General features: G+C 39.0%; 1 protein-coding gene across 4 annotated transcripts in view; it reads right to left on the reverse strand.

Moving 5' to 3' along the window:
* The window catches only part of LOC136440108 (transmembrane channel-like protein 7), a 382,010-nt gene that overhangs the window by 13,443 nt on the left and 346,955 nt on the right, over positions 1 to 21,612 (reverse strand). For 2 of the 4 annotated variants that reach the window (XM_066435928.1, XM_066435929.1), the window contains exons 2-8: positions 19,435 to 19,771; positions 18,696 to 18,787; positions 17,331 to 17,530; positions 2,964 to 3,021; positions 2,585 to 2,666; positions 588 to 752; positions 41 to 138 (exon numbers count right to left, since the gene is read on the reverse strand). In XM_066435928.1, the coding sequence (XP_066292025.1) occupies positions 41 to 138; positions 588 to 752; positions 2,585 to 2,666; positions 2,964 to 3,021; positions 17,331 to 17,530; positions 18,696 to 18,787; positions 19,435 to 19,501 (762 nt within the window). In that variant the 5' untranslated portion in view covers positions 19,502 to 19,771. Of the gene's footprint in view, positions 1 to 40; positions 139 to 587; positions 753 to 2,584; positions 2,667 to 2,963; positions 3,022 to 17,330; positions 17,531 to 18,593; positions 18,788 to 19,434; positions 19,772 to 21,612 lie in introns of those variants that run through there. The other 2 variants (XM_066435932.1, XM_066435930.1) reach the window with 2 other exon arrangements.

Genomic DNA, 21,612 nt, shown 5'->3' on the forward strand with positions numbered 1-21,612 from the left:
AACATAGAAAGTATTACTGACAGGACTGGTCGACACTTACCTTGCCCTGCAGGACGTCGACGATGTAGTCACTGATGTGCTTGTCTGTCGGTTGGTACAGGCTCACGTTGTAAGGCACGTATTTATCCTCACAGCTTTCTGTGGTTATACAATGAAAAGAAAATTTCATATCATTCACTTGATACACCTCTTGTATATAGGAGAGTCTAAAAGATGCCTTTTGCTCTGTCATTATGTTACTTACTGTATAAATTAAGATATATATATATATATATATATATATATATTTGAATATACTGCTTTTAACTTAAGTTACACTAAAAGTAACTATGACTCTGATCTTTATATGCATACCTTCAACACCTGTTCTAAAGGCTGTTGAAACATACAGAACCTTCCAGAAGCCCTTTCATGCATTTATTGAGATCCACAACTTTTGGACTTTTCATGAACATTCACAGTTGTATTGTTCCAGATTTTCAAGCCTAGGACTGATTTCTACACACTCAGACTAAGAAGCTAAAACTGGACTGACTCAACATATTGATAGAATTACTTAGTAAATAGTAAAATCTTTTCTTCCTCACCTGTAGAGTTTGTAGAGTTTGTTGAGGCCACCGTGCCGACCTGCCTGGTGAAGATGACGGCCGGCAGCAGGATGAAGAGGAACATCAGCAGGAAGATGACCAGGTTCAGGAACAGCAGCCAGCGCATGAACTGGAAATACGACAGGATTCCCGTCCCAAACTTTCCTGTGAAATAGTAAATGTACAAAATTTTAACCTACATGTACATGATGTCACAAAATACAGTAAATCTTGATTTGTCAACGGTAACTTAATTCTAGCTACAATGTGTACTTAAACGTAGCCTGGAGTCCAGCCTTCTTAGCTTTAGTCCGCTACCCAAGCTCCGCTCCTCACTTCAGTAGCGGACTAAAGCTAAGAAAGCTGGACTCCAGGCTAACTTTAACAATCTAGTGAACAATCAAAATTTAATCGTATATATGCAAATATTGCATCACTAACATTTGAGATAGTTTGTTTGTTGCCACCGTTAAAACTAAATGCTGTGAATACTCCCTTTTCCCCTGACCGCTAAAATTACCAGCCGCAATATTAAATGGATTTACAGTACACATTGAACGCTTCATAAGCACCTTGATGATTAATGTATTATTGTGCAATAATTATTCTAGATCTGAAATCAAAGCAATAATGATATACATCATTATCATGATTGTTATGTCAATTGAAGAGCTTTTTTAAAAACATCTTCATCATGGCATTTCCATTTCTACTTCGTTGGTAAAGATCTTTTGCAGTTTGGAAACACTTGTATATGTGTCCAACGTTCCTGAATTGTTCTTCAAGTTCAAACTGCCTTCTGTTACATGCAAGACAGACTTCCCAAACATAAACATGCAACATATTGATCCTGTCTTACTAAAAAGGACAAGTCGAAATATATGCACTAATCTTCCCCATAACCATGGTAGCACATAGAACATCAGCTCGGGAACTGGTACATGGGGTACAATATCTGCCCTGTAGTCTCTTGTTACCATGGGAACACAAAGAAAAGTAGCAGAACAGAAGACAATACGTGTTCCACATATGGGACAGGCGCGACCCTGACCTTTCAAGTACTAAAAATGGCTACAAAAACTTGGTTTTAAGGATGGTGGTAACAACATTGTTACAAAGGTTGAAAGATACATTTTCAGGGAGTGTTTTGATTAATAACATGGTGCTTACTTACTAATAGAGACATTATCAACTTGAAGATAAAAAAATGTGTAACATAATCTCATTTTGCAGGTACTGTTGTATTATAAGAGGCTTTATACAAGCTTACAGTACCTTCTAGCCCAAAATTGAAAAATTTTGGTTTGGAAAGACTCTTTAATCCACTTCTCAATGCAAAGGGTGGGTAATAGAATTCTACTTGCAAGAAGGGGACTAAACAGAGTAAGCTCTCCTGAAATCTTTCTTTAGATACTGTACATCAAAGCTACAATTAGTGTGTATGAAAATGTAGCAGATGTTATTTTAATACATTGCTGCTTGTGTGGTCCAGGTGACAGCGATACCTCAGTTTCTAGACCAGAAGTTCAAGAGTTCGAATCCCACTTTTGTCCCTAACCCAACCTGATTATACTGTTGAGTGTTAAACTTTTAGAAGGGAGCTTAAGCTGAAGTTTACTGTTCACGGTTGTGCTAAATTGTGAAAAGAGTTTTGTTGCTTAGAACTATCCACAGTCAAGTGTGTTTCTCTGTGTTATGACCAGTTGTTATCCCCATTAACATTAATCCCCTGGGTTACATAATCCGCCAAAACAGAGGGTTTGAGAGATCTCTAGTGCAGCACCCTCCAGGTTTGCACAGTCAAGATAATTTTATACAGACGTTCATTATACTGGGGGACGTTAGGTTGAAGATCTGTTTGGACATATATTTTCATGGTGGCGGAATTATGTACCCTGGTGGAATTATTTTAGTAGATGTTACTTATAAGCTATAATTATAAACCCTGAGTTAAAATTGGATCACATCTCCAGTGATTGAATGTAGCATTGACTTACCCTCTATTGAATGCATAGGACTCCTCCATACTTCCAGCTTGGCAAAAAAATCATGCATGTTTTCTCTGCTCTTCTTCCATCTCTGTAAATTAATAAGAAGACAAAGTTAACTATTGGTTTCATTTTATACTAATTGATAATGATACAGAAATCAGACCAGATAACTTTTTTTAAACATTAATTTGAGATTAAGTGCTTATAAAGACTGAATTTTTGCTGTTGTACGTGTCACCTTTTCAACAAAATACTCTCTCCAACTGGAAATGTTTCAAACTTAATATGCTAACACTTATACTGTTACATTATCTTTATCGACAAATTGATATTGAATATACTGTACAGTATCAATTTTTATTGTAAGATGAATGATAGTACCCACCCTTTGCATAGAGACTCTCCAGCCAAAGCCTTTGATGCGTTTCCCTTCTAGCCTTCTCCTGTTGATAGACAAAAAGAAGAAGAAAAAATCATGCATCTATGCAACAAATATAGTCTAAGAATCAACTTTCAAAAAAGATTCCACAGCCTCAGCCAACAGTGCCTCCTGCCTTCCCAAAGAGGAACTGCACCTAACTAGCAATAGATCAAACTGTTGCCCTGGCTGTGAGAATTTTTTTGTGAGTGCAGTGAGTCTAGTGGGACATACATAAAATAATAAAGACATCACAAGCTAGAATTGTTAACAAATAGTGAACGATAGAGACATTTCTAATGTGTGAAATATGATATTGCAATGTTCCCGCAGCAGGTCATGATCAATGCTAAAGGGTATTTGATGTTGAAAAAAAAACATTGTGCATGTGTCAGGTGATCTGAAGACAGTTGCTTTAAAAGGTTGTGATAAGCCTTTATCTAACGTTAAATGGTTTAAAGTTGAACCATTGACATTTCTGCGGTGAAAGGTTTAGTGTCAGCAACTTTTGTTCCAATTCTGTCAGATGTAGTGCAATTATCTAATGTGATGGCTATGCATAATTTATGAAGATGACATCAATGAAGTTAGGGAGTCCGACCTTAACTCTGATGTTATCTATTCAGATTCAGATGAAAGCCTTTTATGCGCAAATGTGGTGGTTTATTACTAACAGTGTATCTGTACATACAGTCACTGTGATGTATGCTACTGAGTTTTGGACATAAAATTATCTCTACATTAACACAAAACATTGATTTAGAAAATTAAATGTAAAACATTTGTGAGAAAAGTACAAAAATTATCTTACTATAATTTTTCCTTTAAAAATGCATTTGCTTGCATTTTGGGCATCCTACATATGTGAAAATTCAAATTAACTTTAAATTAAATTACTCTCATCTCCCAAATAAACATACCCCCCGGAATAAACATACCCCCTGGACAAATCTTCAAAATCTAATAAACGTACCCCCCGGAATAAACATACCCCCCGGAAATTTCTGTCTGAGGGATACAAGATGATTAGCAGGTTCTGTTTATTCATTTATTGATCATGACTATTTATGCCTGTCTGAGGACCATACCAATTAAGTGTATAACTATTGAACAGAATAACTGTACACATCTTTTTCAAATTATAATATTCCTTGCCACTTCAAAAAGATATACTGTAGTTGCAATGTTGAAAACTTGAATTGGGCATAGGTTCCCCGCTATGACCCCTAACTGGGGGCCAACGGTGCTTCCAATTCAACAAGTTAAAATGTACATGATCATTGATACATGAATTTTCTGCTTGGAACTTGAAGCAAGTAAATTGTTGTATATACTGACAAATAATCAAAACATGAAAAGTAGTCGCCAACTTCTCAGTTCACTTGGATAAGGCAACACTTTGAAAGTCTACTCTTTTTCTATACAAATGTATCAACATTTAGAAGATGAACAGAAAATTACAATATCCTGAATATATGGTCATCACAGGTATTACTTATATTTTGTAAAAGTCATGATAGAAAAAAGGAAGACTATGACAATCACATGTATATGATGTAACTTTTTGTCTTTCCCAACTTGCCATTTATCTTCTATGCCTTCCATATAGAAACATAGATTTGTAAACATTACATGCCACAAATCATTGTGTTGTGTCAAGGACATTTAATATCATATAATATCATGGACAATATTATATTATGTTCTTGGCTTTTGTTGTTGCAATACAAATAATCTAAAATCTAAAAATTACCCTTGTATGTATCATTTGAGAAACTAAATTGTCAACAAATTTGTGAGAAACCTCCTGAAGGCTTGTTACAATGTTCCCACAAACTACAGGGTTCTCATGTTACATGAAAGGGTGAGCTATAGACAGTGGCGGCGCCACAGACAGAAAGGGGTGGGGCTAACAGAATGTACACTCATGTTCTTAGAAACCTCCGGCATTCTTTCTGTAGGGGAGTGATCTTTTTTCAAGCATTTTTCAGTGATAATAATGGTGACTATATTGCAATTGATTTTTTTATATAGACTGAGGTATTAAAAGTCTATTTGTTAAACTGCAAAAACACATTTTTGACAAAGGCAAAGGAGTTTTATTTGTAGATCAAAAAGAGTTGTTTCCCCTTCTTGGAAGTGAGATCTTCCAAAACAAAACATTCCCACGGACTGTTACTGCCGGGTGCGTTACTGTGGCGCTTTTCGACGGGCTAAATTTTCATGTTTTCCGGCTAAATTTTCATGTTTGCGGTAGGATTGAAATGTTTTGATATACTTTCAAAGTAATTATAAAGTTTTTGATGCTAAGACACAGTTTTTGTGGTGTTATTTTTATATTTTCATTTTGGGAAAGACTGTATCTCACGTGAGTAGAGTAATGTGTTACATGCGTAACGTTACTTGAAACACTTTGCGCCGCTGACATATATTGGTTTCTGGTCAGCATGCTTTGGTTTACGATGTAATGAGACTGCTAAAGTTGTTCTTATAAAAGAATTGCATTTCAAAACGTCAGTGTGGCGTCTTATTTTCGCCCAATAACAACGTTGACTTTGAAGTGTTATAGAGATCGACCGATACGTTACGAGTTCCGCCAGAATTTCACAAAGGCCGGGTCATAGCGGCGGGGAAATCAACGCCGCTTAGCCGGAAAATAATGAATTATGAGCAAAAATGCCGGGGAAATATCGGCAGGAAAACCCAAACTTTGAATTTTAAGGGGATCCCAGGTTAGCAAAACTCAAATTTTCAAAAAAATAATAAACGTACTGTCCAAAATAAGAACGTACTGGGTGGATTTTGAGGCTGAAAAAAATAAACGTACCGGTACGTTTATTTGGGAGATGAGAGTAAGTTTAACTTACTATATGATGTAATGTACATTTTAGCTTCTTGAAATAGGTCACTAAGGTAAGGCAAGGAGGTTATATCTATATAACCTCCTTGGGTAAGGTCAGTCCAAAAGCTGAGTAGCCGTAGGACCTATCATGATGTAAGCTAAAGTAAAGGTTCTAGAAAAAAGCTTGACTATAACAGCGATTAAGACACAAAACATGACAACACACCCATCCAGAGGCTCCATTAATATTGTAACTTTTATAATTATCAAGAATTTGAAAACTGCTCACTGACTAGAAAATCAAGTCAATGAGACACAATTGTCCACTGCAATTCTGTGCCCTGGAGCATCTGGTGTTCAGTTAACCATAATGATGATACACATCAGACAGGTTCTATTTTGGTTCAAAGAAATCAGATGTAAACAGTAGAGTAGGGCGTTACAAGTACTGTAGGGTTGGCTAGAAGTTGTAGAGGCTAATTTTGAATTGATATGGCATTTTAGCAGCTGCCTGTACCATGCAAATTAATGTAGCCTTACAACAGACATGGTGTGACAATTGCAAGCAGCTGCTAAAAACTTAGAGTAGAGTGCCGTAGAGTTAGAAAGTATATGATGCCTGTGAATTTCTTAAGTCGATTCTTAATCATTGTATTCGTGTGTGTACAGGTATATTGTCTTTTTACAGACACTGTAACATGAAGTCATACTATGGCATTAGAACAGACATTTTCATTTCACCTTACGGGAGTGGCGTATTGTTTTTAGACTGTGGGTGTGTTTGGGTGAGAGGCTGAAATTTACGTAGTAGGGATTGCCTTGTTATCATTCTTAGTTTTGCGTTTACTTAAATTCATAGCTTAGAGGCAATCTTCTTCTGATCTGTTCAGAACGCAAGAATATTTTCAGATTCCGAACTAAGTTTCCAGACACAAACAAAACAGAAAATCAACTGAAGACAGCCTTGTGATGACATCATAACCTGTGACATCATGGTAACAGGCACACCTGGGCAATAAGGAAGTCACCAGGAGAAAAAATACCGAGTCACATCTGATAGCGATAGGGCCACACCTATCAGGGCTGGCGAGATACCGTCACCAGTACAATAACCGTCAGGTAAACACAGAACAACCCACAAAACAAACAATGGATCGGAACTTGGGAAGGCTCTGATGATGCAGTAATTTTCCCTTCCACTTCCTTGTGAGAATTGAAACTGTGTATCTGTCCTTGCAAGCATGTAATGTGTACTTTGTACAGGCAGGCAAAAGCCTCATGAATTGTATATACACCTGTTAATTACCAATAATATTGTAATTTATTGCTTTTAGTCAATAAAATACACACTGTTGCCAAAGTGTCAGCAAATGAGTAAAACAGACAGATAGGTTTTTTTTATCAGATTGTGAGTACCAGATAGAGTAGTGCAATAACAGTACCAGTGGAAAAAATATTGAGAAAGTTTTAGTGAATTTGACAACAAAATAGTTACTGCATGGACATTTGTCAGAGCTACCGGCTTAGGTTTATCAGTGTAGTTATGTTGTAAACACTGTACACTGTACATAAAGAAAGTTTCTGGCATATTTGTACAAATGTAGGAACAGGTAAAACAGGTGGCTATCGTCCACACACTTCCCAGATACTCAAACAGCCACAGCGGCAAGATTAAGGTTGACAGCAATTAATTATCAACCATTCAGTCCACAAAGACATTATATAGGGTCATGTTATAATTCACAGTAGGCCTATTCAATAGCTTCATGTATGCACTAAATTATTCAGACTCTGCGGATGTTTTGTCATAAAACCAGGGCGGTCTCCAGAGTGAAATTTTTGTTTTGAAGCTCATATTGTTAATTTTCGCTGTCATTTTTAGCTAAGAAATTTCAAAACATGTCAATTTCATGTCCATGAAGTTCAGATTTTTGACTGTCCTTCCCAACAAATAAATTTCCCTCCCAGGAAGGAGAGAAAGGTCTTGCATTAAACACCTGGGGCAAGGAGGAAATAACAGACTTTTTGAAGCAATTTGTAGCACCCTGAGGGGAAAAGACTACATAAAAGACTGATTAAGCCTTCAAGTTGCTGTATTAGGCGTGTGTGCAGGCCGGATATTATGTCGGAAAAGGGGCTTTCAAGCTTCAAAATTAAAGGGGGATGAAACACTCGCTAAGCAATCTCTCAAAACAGTTTATCAAATTTCTTGGCCCAAAAAGTTTGGAAACTTAACTTTGGCCATGACTACGGAAATATGAAATATGATGGACCAAAGTTAAGTTTTTTAAATTTTGGTGCCAAGTTTATATGATACTAACATTGTTCACGAGTACACGGTTCAACCTTTTTATTTTGCCAAAGAGAAAAGGCGATGAGTGTTCAAGAGATTTTTTACAGCTCTAGGTGGGTCTGTGAGACTTTCTGGACTTCAAACCTCAAGTTAATGATTAAACATAAAGTCCACATCGACACCTGTGAAAGTAAACTGTCAAAACAACCTCATTACACTTGACCAGTAGCTAAATAACGAGCCCCAAAACACTTTTCAACAAATCTTTCAAACTTAAGATTCAATCAAATCTTAAAACATTTCAAACGTTGCAACCGTTACAGCCGATCAAGAAAAATGATAACATGAACTCAAAGTACAATGTATTCTGAAGTAAAAGGTGAAAATAGATGCCTATATAAGAAAAGAAAGCTTTAGTTCAACAACAATTTTTCGGCAGTAAACCACTTGTTGGGTAAAAGGTAAAGCAGGCATCATCAATTGAGGTGAAGCATGAAGCTTTTCAAATAGCTAGTGGTAGTGCAATGCGGCTTCGCCACGGCTCGCGTTTTCGGCCAAGCACACCGGGTCACCCCTACTCTTCTCGATAAGTGTTTTGGGTTCTTTCAGGTGCAGATCTAGAGGTTTGAAGCTTGAGGCTTACGCCCAAAGCTCCCTCATACACGGGGCCGCCGGCTTTAAGTCACCATCCAAAATGACAAATGCAATCCCTTACAACATGTCCGAGCTCGAGTCGACCACTGAGGTTCGAACGCGCGCCCTTCGGATCCACGGAATTTGATCCAGATGGCGAAACAGCGGGGTTGCGTTACCGCTTGCGCACACGTACGGGGACATGTCTTATTGGGAGCACAAGTCAATAAGGCCCCTTTTTCCACTAGACCCACGTAGAGCAACCATACAGCGACTAAAATTGGATTTGTGTGACCCTTGATTTGATAATTGGAATATGATGCAAGATGTAAAAGCATAGATGAAAAGACAACAAAACACACGAATTGTTTTTAAAATCTGGTCTTTATCTCTGAAATTCCTTGAGCAATTTGTCAAATCTCTGGTTGTTCAGAGCTCGCTGTGCAGTCACAGCCTTTAGTGGAGAGGGGGTATAACTAAAGGGAACAGCACTTCTCCAGCCACCTGTTCTGTCCGCAAACATCTTAACTTTAAGTGTTTCTGACAGGCCTGCTACCTCCTTAGCGGGGAATCTTAAGAACCTCCTGCTGACCGTGACAAGATTTCGGTGTCAAGGAACTGGTGTTGTTTTGTCCCTTTGTAAACTAGAAGTTGACCTTTAAGACAACAAGGTCACCAGTAATCCCACAAGGTCTGGCATGGGTAAATAGGGCTGGCTAATTTATATCTAGCAAAGCTGCCATGAAATGCTACATGGTAAATGTACAGGGGGTTAAGCGGTAAGCGTAGCGCTAACCGCTGAAGAAGCCACACCAGCAACACATATCTGAGTGTTCAAGGGCTTGAATAAAATCTCTTTATTTACAGGAACCATGTAACTGCAGCATCATTTCTCAAGAAGTGTGTACCGTTGACTTCAGGTTGCCCACTCCAATTACATATTATCAGAATGTGTTGTATTTATATTTTTTTTTTAAGTTCAAATTTCAAAATTAAAAAACATTGCCTCCAGCTGCATTTTACATGTTGGTCAGATTGTCCAGTCGGTTAAAGACAAACATTCACAGTACTCATTGCATTGGTCGTGAATTTTCAAGGCTCAGAGTACTTTATTTCATTCAGATGCATGGAACATGTGAGTCACAAATTCTTTGCCTGTATTCTTCAAGCTTAAGTTGAAGTTAAATTGCAATTTAATCATTGAATATTTTTCTCTGCAATCTCAGGTTTTCTGCAGGTGGCATGTTAACTTGGTATTTGATGATTCATTGCCGGAAAACAGATTGGAAAAAACATTGCTCTTGAAAAGATTAAGTTTAAGAGTGTAATGTTTACACATTTCTCCGAGTTTTGCCTTAAATTCTTCCGTTGGCCAGTGCGGAATCACGTTTCACCTTTTCAATGTTGGCACAGAAATTTCTTGATTTCTTTGGTTATATGCTGGCAACAAGAAATATAAGGCATGTATATGACGTTCACTAACATAATTTTGCCAGGTCAAATATAACCACTTAAAAGTAAGTACATACAGTAGTAATTTTCACTTGCAGATCGTACTGGAAAAACTTTATTGAGTGTACCTCACCGGAGTAAATCCGAATGAAAGATGATGATGATGATGTAGGAATTTTGAAAGTACAAATCTCGCTTCCACTTTCTAACAACAACAAAAAAACGACAATGTGTATGACTCTTGACTTGGTACAAACCTACGTCGTGACTTTTGTGAACTGAACAATACTCCTCAACACTACATTTTGGCACTCCTAGTGACAAAGTGCTCTCAGTCGCACATTTGTTTTCATGACAATTTTGTCCCTGGCAGGTTTTGTTGCTAAGTGGTGGCCAGACATAGTCCCAAAAACCAGCTGGTTGTTTGGGTGATTCACTGATTGGGTGCCAGAGAAAAACATGGGAGCTGCATGCATATGGGGATTAGAGGGCTGCAAATAAGTCTGCAACACACTGAGTTAGAGTCATCAGCAAAAAAGTAAAATACGGAAAGCGAGACTCAGAAAATGATAATATAACTTCAACAGTTTTGATTGCTTTCTGTATCTGAATTAATAGTCTACAGTTACTTTGCTGGTAAAACTTTGTACAAGCAAGGAGGTTAAAAAATAGAAGGATAGTACAAGTCTAAACATTTCAGTCTGTTTTTGCTATTCAAATGTTGTGTGTCCTCAATTCTAGTTGAATTTCAATATTTGCTTTTAATATTCCCTGGCAGGAGCTAAATTTAGGACAGGCCCAACTGAACACAGCTCTGATATTGGAAGGTGGAGCCAAACCTTCTCTCCTTCCACCGCCTTTTACCTTCTGAACCAAAGTCAAGTACCCTTTTTACACCTGGGTGGAGTGAGCAACGCCGTGTAAAGTGGCATTCCCAAGGGCACAAGATCGGTGACATGACAGGATTCGAACACAGGACCTTTAACTTGCGTTCTGGACCAAGCACCCTGCTGTTACACCACACAATCCCACAGACACTAGGAATGCAGATCGTTAAAGAAACATGGGGCTAGAAAAACGTTACAATTTTGCTTTCAAACATCTGCTTGGAGATTAAAACCTCATAAATTAGGCTAAAAATATATTTGACATCAGGGTAAGTGGGGACTTTAAGATTTATGTATAAAAGATAAACCCTCAGGCTCAGGCTTTATCTAGCTATTTATCAATCTTTGTTTATATTCTTGTTTATGAAAAAAAAGATATGTTACAAGATATTAGAATTCTTGTACATGACCATTAGTTCTTCCCTGCCCTTATGTTTTGGTATGACTTATGAAGCTTTTGTCCATATCGCATGTTAATACCCACCCAGCTACAGTGACACCACTACGCTTCTTTCTATTTAAATCTAAGAACAATGAACACACGACCGTGCCTGGCTCTGTGATCGGACCACACAACTATTTACCGTCGCGCCATGGCAACACAACGCACCAAACAGCACCTTTTTGACCCATAATATCTGCTTTACTTCCAGTATACAGCAAAACCACCTGTTAAAGCTACACCCTCCATTCATGGTCTATGATATCTCCCAACTTGAAGACATCAAAACCTCTATCATCAAACAAACTAAGGTAGTGAAGACCAAATTGATGCGTTAACACTACTACAAACAGTTCAATCAGGCGCACCCCTTTCTTTGTGGACTTTTGTGCGCTCTGTCAATACAAGACGTCTTGGGTTTCAAGACGTAAATATACGTCCACTCACGACAGGCACGTAGCAGGCATGCATTGTCTGCAAAATTGCATACTACTAGGTGATGGGTCAACCTACTTTTGAAGGAGAAAAAATATGCAGGTGTGTAAGACAAAAGAAACAAAACAAACTTGCAAGGTAGAAAAAATCAAACTTTGTGTATGCACCTCAAGTTTCTTGATGGATAATGTCAGTCTATGACAGTATTTAAACCAAGGTTAGTAAGTCATTACAAATGAAATGTCCCGTGTTTCCTCGGTATAAAAATGAAAATACGATATGAGAAAAAAAACATCTCACATGGGAAAACCCCATGTTGTTAAGGTTAGCTTGGTAAAGGTATTCACACAAAAATGTAATGTAGTGTCATCTCTATTAGGGCACCAAAATTCAAATAGAATCTGTAGTATTGCAGAACCACACACAGTCAGGTGGTTGAAAAAATATTTTTTGAAACAGGTTGCCAGTGGCATTCAACCTGCTGATAATCCAGTTTCTATTGGGCTAAGCAGTATGAAAGAAGATGAGAAGGCATCCAGGTAGAATTAAAGCTGCTGTGCTACATTTAGTGTTAATTATAGGTTTCACTTTCAAGTAACGTGTGTCATGTAGTTCCAGTTGAGACCTGAAGAGTAGGTATGATTATTGTACAAAGAAGATTATCAATGCTTGTTTTCAGGCAACAAATTTGTCTGTATGTACACCTTTGAAAATGAAACTCCTATTATAAAATATAGCTACTTATAGGTTTCACTTTCAAGTAACACACAATTGTGCGTATATACAAGCCCGCATGAGTTGCGTATTAACATGATTTTGGTTTAGGTTAAGTTTGCAGCCGAAGAAAGTAATGTGTTTGGTTTGATAACTAGACTGCTCAACGGTGGGTCAAAGTAGAAAACAACTTCCTTCCTGCAAAATTTACCTAAACCCAAAAAATGTTACTGCGCACTTGAATATACGCACAAGTGTGACAGGGCCCTAACATGTGTCATGTAGTTCCAGTTGAGACCTGAAGAGTAGGTATGGTTATTGTACAAAGAAGATTATCAAGCAACAAATTAAATTTGTCAGTACACCTTTGAAAATGAAACTCCTATTACAAAATATAGCTAATTTTTTACATTTCTATTCAAACAACAGGAAGAATTCTGTGTCCGAATAATTTTTCTGTTGTCTCTGTTGATAAATGTTTTATTTTCTCTTTGTTTAACTACAACCGATTTTTAGAGACACAAGTGACTCTCTTTGCGCTCCTATTATGAAATAGGTAGCTAATATATTTTCATTCAAACAATAGGAAAAATCCTGTATCCGAATAATTTTTCTCTGTTGATAAATGTTTTATTTTCTCTTTGTTTAACTACAAGTACAACCTATTTTTAGAGGCACAGGTGACTCTTATTATAAAATAAAGCTCCATTTCTATTCAAACAAAAAATCTGAATAATTTTTCCGTGTCTGTTGATAAATGTTTTATTTTCTCTTTGTTGTATAACTACTGCCTACATGTATTTTTAGAGACACAGGTGAGTCTTGTTGCACCAGGAACAGGCAGCTGAACTAATGTGGCACGATCCACTACAGAAACACAATAGAGGGACAAGATACCCTCCGGTGACTGCGGTTTGTTTTGGTCCGTGCCATGACAAATCTGACGTAAATAATATTGGTTGCCACAGGTTACAGATCAAGCAAAGAGGCGTGCCAGCAACGGGTATTTAGTGAGGTATCAATATCTGTGCAGGTAATCTGTCAAAACAAGAACTGGATGATTTGGTAAATGGGCAGAGTGAACCAGATGTTTCACTTTCAGACAAGATCTGCTGTCTTTCGTCAGTGACAACCTGGATGTCTAACCTTCTTTGACGTATAAACAAGAACTGTTTGTGTCTGTGCTATTTGAAAGGCCTTTATATTGGTTTATGTTTCCAACATAACCAGAGAAACATAACCACTTCAAACTGGCTTAGGGAAAAAAGAAAGAGGATGATAACAGGGTATATTTAAAGACAAATTTAGAAGGGTTTTCTCTCCAGTTACCATGATTGATTAAATTCCGTGTTGCTGAATTTTTGCTGGATAAATATTGTCTAGTCCTATTTGCAGTTTTGTTGTCATTTTGTGATGACTGGACTTCACAGATTCTAGTTGTGGGTTAATTTGTTTAGAAAAAAATATAAAAATATTGATGCTTTCATGGTTACTGGTATTGGTTACATTCTTTTTTACTTTACCCTCACTCCCTCAGGCTGATTCATTCTATCATGTTACACTAGACTCAAAGATAAGAAAACTGATAATACACAATATACGAAATCCCAGTGCAGACAGTATCACTAAATGAAACAATCACCATTGCCGGGCTAATACTGTTATCTCTATTTCCTTTGGGAGAAATTTACAGCTTATTTGCAGGGCTATTGCTGCCATTGTACGTGTTATCTTTGTGAAAGGGGCTGGGTAAACAATAAAGCCACGATGAAGTAAGACTGCCACAATATTAAAGAACAGTAGTCATTCAATCTGCAGGTGTAAGTTATATTAGACAGGTACATTACACCTATAGGTAGTTGCTGATTCTTTTTCATCTTAAAAGTTAATTTCTAAAAAAACATTTCTGGAGCAAAGTCTTGTTTTTAATAATCTAGCAAGCCATGTTTTCAATGTATCTGATTACAAACCATGATGATATTTTGAACTAAAATGTAGCAAATACTAGTACTATATAGCAATGCTTCAAATTTCAGTACTACACAAAATTTGATATAAAAGTAACTGCCAACAATACACATTATCAAGGCTAAAAGCAAAAAAAAATAATCAACTCTTAGCTTTGTTGTACTTCTTTGTATTCAAGCCCTTTCTAACCAAGCAAATGATACAAGCTACCAGTATGTGATATTTTCCACCTGAACGAAAATGAGTAAGGGCCAATTTACACACAGCTTGTCTAGATATCTGGACTGCAGATATCTGCCAGGCGACAGCTTTTTTCTGTGTCTAAACAGAAATTTTATGGTCTTAATGAGGTTTTTTTTAGATGTCGGGAAAATTTCAGCCGACCACTCTGAAGCATTCGCCCGACAACTCAGCGGGAGTCCCCGACCGCTCCAGCCGGACGTCTAAACAGAATGTGTCGCGTAGTAGACATCTGGAGGTCGGGGTTCACGCTAGTTTGCATATTTGGCGGGCGATAAAGCGGGAAAACTTCTTAGCATCAAGGACCATTTGTTCCCAAACGGACGACGGACTTCTTTCGTGATGCCAGATCGTTCGGTGGATCGGCCCTCCCCCCTCCGCCGCGACAAGGGCAGCGAGTAGGAACGCAGCGTTGATTCTGACCGGTCGCTGTCGTCTTCCTCGGTACCTCAAACGCCTCTTACGCTCAACCCTTGCTTGCTGCCTCATGTTTAGCCACACGCGAGTCAGATAAAGAAAGAATACCATATTCATCATGACGAAAAACACAGGCGGTTCTCCCGCCATTTTGAAACGCGCGCAAAAGGTTAAATAGGGTCACGAGTGCAATCAGCGCGCTGCGTGAGTCCTGCGGTACTTCCTGTCGGTGTGTATAAATGCGTCCAGATATCTAAGGCTCAGATGTCAGCGGATTTTTAGATATCTGAAAAAACTCTGTATAAATTGGGCCTTAAAGTCTAGAACGTTTAATTTCCGTGCCTTAAGGCCCCATTAATCTGGTTTGGCCCGTATACAAGCGTTAAAACCACCACAAAGTGACAAATACACAGCGGGTTCCTTTCTTCCACGAAATCCCCTACAGAATTATGTCCCGATGTTTACACTGAAGTTCGGTAAACAAAGAGTGCAAAGTTTGGGCCAGAAAGAAAGAAGACTGCCGGGCAACAGGGAACTATTCTAACACGGTAACACCTTTTGCTTTAAGGTAGTATGTTGATCTTACAACTTGCAAGGCATTGTTAGACATCAGGCAGTTACATTTGGGAAAAGAATAAAATTAATAGGGACATGGGTGGTGGGGGATGTAAAACTAGAAAAATACAGGGTCTGACATGTATCGTAAAAAAAGCAAACAGATAACAATACATACAAGTAAAAGTTCACATCTATGGATGGTAGAAAAATGTGAGCCGTGTTTTCATACGTAGGTTCCCTCTATGAAATTTCCATGTTTGAATGTCGTTTTGTGCTGTCATCAAGCGGTATAACCACCGTGTTGCGTGACACACCCATAATGCTCGAGGCTGTCATTATTCTTCTAACTTTCACTTTCAGCAGTTTGGTACATTTATCTAACACTGACTGTGCAATTGTACTGTTTAGAAAAGCTGTGCAATATTGTAACATTGACTGGAATAATTCTCTGAACAGATAAATGACCAAAGAAAGCCATGGAACCCCAGCGTTGGAAACACAGACAATGCACACTGTACTGACAAAGCCCTTTCAAATGACATTGAACCTCAAAGCACTTGAAATGAAATCCTTCCACACAATAAGCTACATTTCTAGAAATACTTTCTTCTGTTCAGAAAAGTAGGAAAGAAATTCTTGTTCGACCGTACTTAAGGTGCAAATCTTTTAAAGTGTGCTTGTTGTTTCTTGTTTTGTCTTAATCAACTAAATAGTCTTACTGTTTTTAATTGCATATTCTTGCTTAAAAAATATATTCGGTCTACAGGAAATCAAGCAAAACAAGAAAATACATTTTTGGTAGTGTGACTGCAGTAGATTAATTTGGCGGTAGAAGTGGAAAGGCGGTTTCCGTAGTGTTCTAAATTTGCAGCCCAAACAAATCTGTAGTAGTACATTGGAAATATGTTTGGTCAGTGCTATAATATATAACCTTTTTGAGGCCATAAGGGTAGTGGGCTGTTATCAACTGTGTATAAGGCACGTATTGACCCATCCCCCTCCTTCCACTGCCCTAAGCAAAGTCAGGCACCCTTGGCCATTTTTACACCTGGGTGGAGCGAGGAAAGTTGCATGCAGTGCCTCGAATCCCAAGGACACAACATGTTAATCTCCAAGCAGATCTACACGGGGCGCGGAAAATCGTATATGCTAGCCAGAGAAGCTCCAGTCAGCCCGATAAGCTCCAGTTAGCCCCTCACAGCGCCCCTATCCCCGTAGGGGCTGACTGGAGCTTCTCTGGCTGACTGGAGCTTCTCTGGCTAGCATATACGATTTTCCTCGCCCCGTGTAGATCTGCTTGGAGATTGACAACATGTCAGGACTCAAACCTGTGACCTCTCGATCTTGTGTCCGCTAGCCGGGCCACTCGACCATTTGACACTACCTTCCTTACAGTTTACATCACAAAGTACTTACAATGTTACAGTACAACTACAAGGTTTACACTACTCACAGCATCTCTCTCTTGGTGTCCATGGGTTTCGCTATGTCCCTGATGGCCATTTTCCCCTCTGCGATCTCCTCGGCCAGTTGGTCAACTTGGTCCTGTTCCTGACCTTCGACGTCCAGCACTGCCGGCCTGGCGCCCCGCGAGGACCGAGCTGACCGGTGTCGGGCCGACCGCCCCCGTCTGCGTGACGACATGCCTGACCACTGCGAAGGGCACATTGAAAGTTAAAGAATGCTAAAATTGTGATGAAAAAAATGGAAATTGTACTTGTATTTTTAAATGCTAGTCTTTTCTTTTGTCTTAATACTGTGTTTTGAGTGTTTTCTTTTTTTTTGTTTTTTTTTTAAGGAGAAAAAACTAAAATTGTCAAGTTCTTTGAAGAAACAAGATTAAGTTAACATAATCTTGTGTAGTACACATTTACTAAATGTTTTTGAATATCAATGTAAAAAAATGGGATTAGTTTAATATTCTTGGAGCATCATACCAGCTTGTCGATTTAAATACGAAACGTGTGGAGATGTTCAAGCATTTGGGAGAAGAAATAGCTAGAATTCAATGTATCCCTTATCAAAAGTATGCCTGAACTTGAATATGATAATTGCACAAATGAATAAATTCTGTTGTACGAAATAACAGTTCGCAGGTGCAAAAGGAAGTGAACTTTGGTGACGCAACCTGTTGCACACCCATCGGACTAGGAAGTTGAACGTCAGAAAAAATCGATATTTTTTTTCCCAACACAGGTCCAGGTGGCCGTAACATATCCAATTCTTGACTAAAGTCTTACCGGCCAAGCACAAAGACAATGCATTGAAACCCGGCTGTATTTCGGCAAGATGAAAGTGTTACATCTGAGCCTGACGTTGCAGACACCTGCACACACCTGTGCGCCAGGTACGACCCGCCCTCACGGCGACCGAAAAGTTCGACAACCGCGGAGAAATATGGCGGCTTGCCGAGCGAACGTGCCGCCCGTTTCATCCCAGATTTCATGACGATCGCGCCGTTTTACACTCAGATCTTTCGACCACAGAAGCCCCAAACTATCTTAGACCTTCAGCTTAAGCTATAGCCTATACATCTTTAAGATTTCCTCAAGATGAGCTCGAGAAAGACAGTTGACGTAGCGGACTGAGCGTCAAAACCATGGAGTCATCGACCGCGAGTTCTCAGTAACCACCCGCATCAAACTTACATTTTAGTCTGCTACTCAGTTCATTTTAGACTTCAAACGCTTGCGGTGAACATACAAGACCTTCTTACCTGTTTTCCTTGCGGTTTGTCTTGAGAAAAGGTTTGTCTAAGACCTGTAGACCATCTCGTTTAGGGTTATTTCCTGGACAGATCACTACGTGAGTTTCTCACCTGGCTGGTCTTACTGGGCATAGAGGCGAGGATGTTGTTGGTGCTGATGACGTCAGACTGGGACGATGCGCTGATTGGTCCGCTCGTCGCCCCTAGGGAAGAGTAAACAGGATATTTGCATATCGATGGCAGTGTTGTTTAGTGTTGCAGTTTGTATAGTTATTGCTAGGAGGCTTCAATCCCTCGTGGTGGGTACATGTATTTGCAAGCAAACGTATTCACAACGAAACGAAATATACTTCATGATTTTTTAAAGACAAATCAACCTCTACAACTGGATGAGACAAGGAGATTACTTCTGGACGTTTCGAGTGGCATCCATCACTCTTCTTCCGAGCGTCACTACATATGTTGCTCAGAGCACTGCAGCATCAGAAGACAGTGGACTACTACTACATATGAGAGAGAGACAGACGGACAGATCTAGACCGAAAGAGTAAGATATTGGGTACACGAATATTGTAATTGATTGTTATTCTTTTCATGTCAAAACCTCAGTTCCATTTGTAATGTATTTGTTTTTGTCAGCAGGTTTAGAGACATAGACAGTTTAAGTTTATTCATGTCACCATGGGTACGATATCGGTGGCTTTCAGTGCGCCCTAGAAAGTCCCCAGAAATATTTTCGATAAATAATAAAAGTCAGCATAAAGCAAGTAAAACAAGGTCAGACAGACAGAACTTGAAAGTGCGAGGTGCAGATCTAGACAGGTGTGTTTAAGCCAAAGTCAGTTCTCACCTTTCTCCGGATCCATCTCCTGCATCTCCTTCTCCTCCACCTGTCCGGGAAGCGGCGAGTCCGACATCTTGGAAGACCGTGGTCTTCCAGGAACTTCTCTGCAAACCTTATAAGGAAACTCGGACGTCCCTGAAGTCAAGTGAGATACTGAATGTCCAGAAAGTCTCTCCGGAAAAGTCTCCTCAGGAAAGTCTCTCCGGGAAGCGTTTTAGAGAGTGTCGTCTTGTAAGATGTTCTCTCCAGGAAGGAGGATGTCAGTTGTGCGTATCGCGACAGTCGGGCTCTTCAGATGTCCGGGTCCTTTCAGTTAAGATGGGGTAATGTTCGGGACTTCTTGCTGGAAAAGAAGAATTAGGAATCGTAAACCTGTCATACCGGCTTACTGTCTAACGATACGTTGAAAACGCTCTGAGATCACTGCGACGACACGATGTGATGGCATGCTGCAAAAATAACAGTTGTAGCAAAATCATAATCTCCAAGCAGATGCAGAAAGGCAAAATTAGAACGTTTCTCACGCCGCCAGGTCCCTATAGCTCTAGAAAGGCTGCTGCTACGGGGACTGGGAGCATGGGAACCGTTACGATCTTACCTTTCTGCATCTACTTGGAGATTATAGCAAAATTAAAGCTCGACATTTTTTGCGATCCCAACCTTAAACTTACGCTAACAGGCCTACATCATGGCAGAAATCTCCAGGAGCGTTGATAAACCCATGAACAGCATAAATATTGAGAGATCTCCTCCACAGCTTAGCTCGGTATCCTTTGGTACGAGAGGCTCCTTTCTGATGAAGAGCTATACTTCTAACTGACCCGAGCCACTCACCAAGCGGCTACTTATAATGTTACTGCCCTGATCTCATATAAACGCGTTAGCATCGACAATATGATGAACAGAAACGGAGATTTGATTGCGTTCAATCGGATTATTTTCGAATTACCCTAGTCATCTTTGCACCCTATAATATCGTTTGGTCAAACCGCACTAAATGTGGCGATTTGTCCTGTCAGCTTTTTAACTTGTTTACTAGAGGTAAGTTGTTTCAGTACTGGAAATGGGCAATCGGATAATCTGGTGACTGTGCTGTTTTTGTAGTATTTGCAATAAAATAGTGACGTTTTGTAACACTTAAGGCAATACCACTACTGCACATGTCCTGTTTGGGCAGAAACGTTCTTCTTTTTCCGTTTGTGTTTGTTTATTTTGACGCACAATCCCATAGTAAAGGCAATTTTAGATCATTTCTAGCCTGTACTGTACGTATACCCGAATTTTTGTTTAGGCAGACAGCTCTAATCATTTCTCAACAGAATTGCCTAGAATAAAACTGAATATATGAATATATAATTATATGGATTTTTAATTTAATGTACACATTTGTAATATGCATCAAATTCCAAGGCACTTCCAAGAATAGCTGGAGGATGAAAGGGTAGAATCTCAAAACAAAACATTGAGCTAGACTAATCGAATCACACCACCTCCGCATATTTTCCGAAACGTGCGATGAAAATAGGAACAGGATTAAGATTTTTTTTTTCACGCAGACAATCAAATATCTTCAAGGTCTGTGTGCTGGAAACGTGTGCATCTAAAACTGAAAAACAAAATACTAGTAAACTGAATATAGCCAATGTCTTCAAAATATCATACTTTGCGGGCCAGAGACGCCGTTGTGGTTTTACGGGCCTTTGAAATGGTGCGTGGGGCATACCAAATTTAATTACTTGTGTTAGGAATCTGGAGAATCAGAATTTGGCGTAGATGTGCGTTTGATTCAGTATGCTAAATACATATTGTATTACTCAAAGTGTTACGCATTTCATTTCGGGATTTTGTGTATGGTTGTTTCTGCAAAGCTCAAAGGAGATCACAATAATATGTCACGCCAAAAAGCAATTACTCATCAAACAACTGGATATGATTTTGGAAACGGTCAGACGTTTCAAGTAGCATCCACTACTTTTCGTCAGTGACTGTGAGCAAGATCAGTTGAACAGCAGGTTTATAACCACGAACTATGAATTGATATGCAAATTAGGAGAAGACAAATTTTGAGACAGTCCAATAGAAAGCAAATTAGACAACTCAAGACAAGGTTGAAGTAAAAGGGGACAATAGCTCCTATTGTTTTAATATAGGAGCTAAAGCTGGTTTGCCCCCAAGGCTATGTCC

This window comes from Branchiostoma lanceolatum, chromosome 8, assembly GCF_035083965.1.
Source record: "Branchiostoma lanceolatum isolate klBraLanc5 chromosome 8, klBraLanc5.hap2, whole genome shotgun sequence".
NCBI classification, from domain to species: Eukaryota; Metazoa; Chordata; class Leptocardii; order Amphioxiformes; family Branchiostomatidae; genus Branchiostoma; species Branchiostoma lanceolatum.